This window comes from Megascapheus bottae, chromosome X (assembly GCF_031878675.1).
Source record: "Megascapheus bottae isolate mThoBot1 chromosome X, mThoBot2.hap1, whole genome shotgun sequence".
Lineage (NCBI taxonomy): Eukaryota > Metazoa > Chordata > Mammalia > Rodentia > Geomyidae > Megascapheus > Megascapheus bottae.
The window spans coordinates 80,706,352-80,710,765 of record NC_143547.1 but is presented as its reverse complement, the minus strand read 5'-3'; the positions used below and the strand labels follow the sequence as shown (position 1 = coordinate 80,710,765).

General features: G+C 44.1%; 1 protein-coding gene across 1 annotated transcript; it reads left to right on the top strand.

The window, feature by feature from the left end:
• The first annotated feature begins 2,183 nt into the window (after positions 1-2,183).
• On the top strand, positions 2,184-3,814 carry LOC150041441 (uncharacterized). Its single transcript, XM_090327161.1, has 3 exons — positions 2,184-2,343; positions 2,430-2,751; positions 3,583-3,814. The coding sequence occupies exons 1-3, from the start codon at positions 2,184-2,186 to the stop codon at positions 3,644-3,646; spliced, it is 546 nt and encodes a 181-aa protein (XP_090183287.1). The 3' UTR covers positions 3,647-3,814.
• Positions 3,815-4,414: the final 600 nt, after the last annotated feature.

Below are 4,414 nucleotides of genomic sequence, written 5' to 3'. Positions count from 1 at the left end.
GCATAGAACTACCTCCAATGCAACTATAAATACTACCACCTAAGGGTCTATGATATGGCAATGTGAAAGGCAAGGCCTTCCACCTATAATTCTAGTTACTCATGTGGGTGAGATGTTAGCATCAGAGTTTGAATACATCCCAGGCAAGAAAATTCATGAGACTCCAATGAACAATCAAAAAGCCAGAAGTGCAGCTATGGCTCAAAGTGGTAGAGCACTAGCTTGAGCACCAAAAGCTCAGGGATAATACTCAGACCCTGAGTTAAAGCCCCAGAACTAGTACATACAGACACCGACATAGACAGACAGACAGACAGAAGACACACACACACACACACACATACACACACACACACACACACACACACACACACACACAACCAGAGTCTTATAGATGACTAGAACCATGCGGTGACATGAAACAATTTAGCAAGCTAAGCCTCTGTGGCAGTGACAGAGACCACAGGGCCATGGAAAATGCTATGAGACTGGAGAACTGCAGCACCAGGGGCCAGATGAGTTGGCCGCTACAGCTGTAATTCTCTTAAACGGGAGTCACACATCCATTACAGAACCCTTCTGTGGAAACTGCACAAAGAAAACATTTTCTAAGAAATTCAGTACCTTGATGTATTCACAAAAATCAGTGAACTTGGCACTGAAAAGAACCTGTAATGCATCTCTTAAATTCAACTACTTATTGTGTACACGTAGAAACACTATTTGTCTATACTACAAAATTATTCCTCTAGCAGCAATTACAAACAGCATCATATTATTGTGGTAAAATATATCTAGCATAATGTTTCATGTTTATGAATTTAAATACACAATCTAATATTATTTCAACTTCCAAAAATGAAAGTCCATACAGAAATAACTCCTGAATGGTTCTTTCAGCACCAAGAAACCAACCTACAAGTATCTCATAAGCTTAAGTGTTGTGAATACCAAGAATAAATGCAATTGTAATATATTTTATGGCTGGCTTATGTCTCAGCAAGAAATGTTCAAGGTTGATATATATTAGAACAGATTTCATAATACCATTCCCTTTTGAAGTGTTAGGGAGTGAATTTGGGTATAAATAATTTTTTAAATCCAACTAACTCCAGAGGCGTAGAGCCTCTTTGGAATATTGAAGGATAATAGAAAGGGGAGGCAGAGGAGAAGGTCAATATTGACACAATTCTAAGCACCAGCACAGTATGGGGAACAATTGAGCCTCACAAGGCACATATATTCTGACATGCACCAGGAAAACATAAATTATTGGGTGTTGTATGCTCTACTGTCGAATTTGCACAAAGATTTTGGGACACGTATGTTATGGGAAGATAGGGAATGCTTTTATAGACAAGCAACCACCTGGGGTACTTGAAACTTTCTGAAGAGAAGTGCTGATACTCCCCAGCTTGTACTTTAACAGTGTTCTCCATGACCAGTTTCATGGTTCTGTTCCTCAGAACCGTCAGCTTTTTTTAGCTGGCTATAAGGACAACTGCGAACACAATTTCTTTTTGATTACTATTTATATTTGGGTACTTAGAAAGAGAATAGGATAGAAAGTTGATAGGATGGAGGAGTATGGTGGTAAGTGCCCTTATCACAAGGGTCATTTCCTGTCACTAGCTGAAGCTACTAGGGCTTCAGGGCTTTTTCCATGTCTATCTATGGCTATCTAGGTCTTAAGTAGAAAAGAGCGGGAAGCACACATCAATTGGTTGGTATGGAGGAGTGGAAAGAAGGATGTCTTCTAACCATTCCTCCAGGGACTCTAGGTAAACATAGTGCAAGATTTTGCTCCTCCCTTTCTGTTTATGAAGCTCTAGAATAGGTAATTCCATGTTGCTGAAGCTAATTAGCCTGAGTGAAGAGTTAGGCTAAAACACATTGTTCAATTATTTCTGGGGATGCCACAGAGGAAAGAGGTCTGCGTCCTTTACCACGCCCATTTATGCAAATAATTATGTGCAACAGGCCTTCTATTCTATGGACACGCCTCTGAGGCGCGAGAAGCGCAAGTACTACAGAAACGTTCGCTTCTTGACTTAGCACAACTAAATCTCGCGAGAACCTAGGAGTTCTGACTACTGCAGTTCCCGCCAACATAGCTGACACCACACAGCAGAAGAGCAGCAGCTGGGACGTGAGGTGGCACACAGCTCGGAGAACATTTCATCATGGATTTTCTAGGAGAAAGCAGCGGCCAGAGTCCTGAAGCCCATGGGGTGGAGGGAGAGGTGCAGGGTAGGCGTCCCCCGCCCCCGATGGTTTGGGGGGATTCCCAGAAACACAGTCGGGCTGGGGGACGGGAGGGGCGGCGTCTTGGCCGCCATTGCGGTGCGGCCCTCACCACGCGGCGAGGCCTCCACCACCACCGCTCTCTCCTGGGCTCTATGCCGCCCACTCTGCTTCTCTCCCCGCAGACGTGAAGCCCGCGGGGACTTCCGTGACGGCAGGGCAAGGACACGAGGCCGGGGAGAAAACAAAGCGCGCAGATGAGCAGGGAGCGGCGGGAAAAGTTCCCTGCTCCTGCGCGAACTCGGCCGCTGTGGCCGCCATGGAAGACGACGAGGAGTGGCTGCTGGAGCGCGAGGAGCCTGAAGGGGAAGCGGCCCAGGATGAGGCCCAGGGCTCCGGGCCTGCACCCATGGAGCCCTTCCCTCTTTACCGCACTTTCAATGAGCTGGGACTGCAGGAGGTGGAGCGCATTTTCCTGCGCGCTCAGTATCCGGAACTGTTGGCGAGGTAAGTGGCGCCCCCTGCACGCCCTCAGCTCTCCTGGACGCCTTCGCGTCGCCTTCCCTCCACATTCTTACTAAAAGCTGTGTTGGGGGCACAAGGTTGGCGAGTGGGGGGATGCGCCAGGGTGGGGGCGATAACGACTGGGCATCAAGGCGGGAAATCTTGTTTTTGTAAACATGTTATTACACTCATAATTCACACTGAGAGACAGGAATCTTGAAAACTAAGGATGGAAGAGTGGAAGATAACTGCTAGAGGGATTGCATGGGCAATGCCCAGTCATTAATCCCCACCACCACAGGAGGACCAAAAAACCAAACCAGGAAAATAAACGTTCAAATGCTTTGGTCATGGTAGAGTTCCTCCGTTAGTTTTAATTTTCAAAGTATTCCATTTAAACGTATTTAGTCCTGAGTTCCTTTTTTTGCCAGTCCTCCAGCTTGAACTCAGGGCCTGACCACAGACCCTAAACCTCATTTTGTTCAACTCTAGCACACTACCAATGAGGCACAACACAACTTCAGGTTTTTCTGAGTAGTTTGTTACAGTTAAGAGTCTCACAAAGATTCATGCTCAGGGTGGCTTGGACTGTGATCTTCATATGTCAGCCTCCTGAGTACGTAGGATTGAAGATGGGAACACCAGTGACCCACTGACTTCCAAAATTGTAATGCCCCCTTCTGCCTATATGAAACAAAAACTCTGTAAAGCAAGCCTGGGTTGTAGGTATTCCAGAAAAGTCTAGGTCAGATGAGAGGATTTTTCTAGTGAACATGAGGTGCGCATTTCATATCATCTTCTAACTGTGGACTGTTTGCTATTTTGTACCTTCAGAGAGGATCTACAAAAGCGCCCCAATGCCACTGGGGCTGAGTGCCAGAAACATGAAAAACAATGATCTTCCAGGACAACGACCTTAAAACCTGCTTCAACACTTCAGCACCGTCTTCCTATGTACACTCATTTGTGTTGTCTTTAACGTATTTGAGGAGTACATTTTGAACGTTGAGGTCTTTTTATTGTGAGAAATGGTAAAAATTCAGCCTATAGAACTTAACCTGTTACCAACAAGAATATAATGTGATAAAGTAAAAAAAATAAAAATAAATAACCAAATGCCTGCCATTTTCCTGTATGGAATTAAATAATGCTCAACTCTTTAACAGCAGTATTTTTAGAGAACTCAGTCTATGTGTGGTTCAGTTGAACATCTATGTGCAATGGGAAAGATGTAAATTAATGGACCAAGGAAACAGATGATGAGAGAGGTACAACTGGTATTTCATTAAACCCGTGTAAATCCGTGTGTCCTAGGCATAGACCCTGAACTAAATGAAGTGTATCAACAGTGGGGTAAAATTACATAAATATATAGACACACTAAAAAATCAGTATATGACCAATTAATAGGTACTTGGTTATGCCAACACTGGTGGGGGGGGGAACCATTAAACATAGCTGGTTATCCTGTTGTTTTTAGTCAGGACTAAAGGAATGTGAACAATAGCACAATAATGTTTCACTTCTTGCCAGTGGTTCAATGTGTCAGTCTAAAACCACTGATAAAATATTGTGCTTATCATGGAGGGTAAGAAAAAAGCTTGCAAACTGTAAAATGATTTAAATTTGGAAGAAAGAAAAACACCTTTTTTCCAAATGTCTTAGC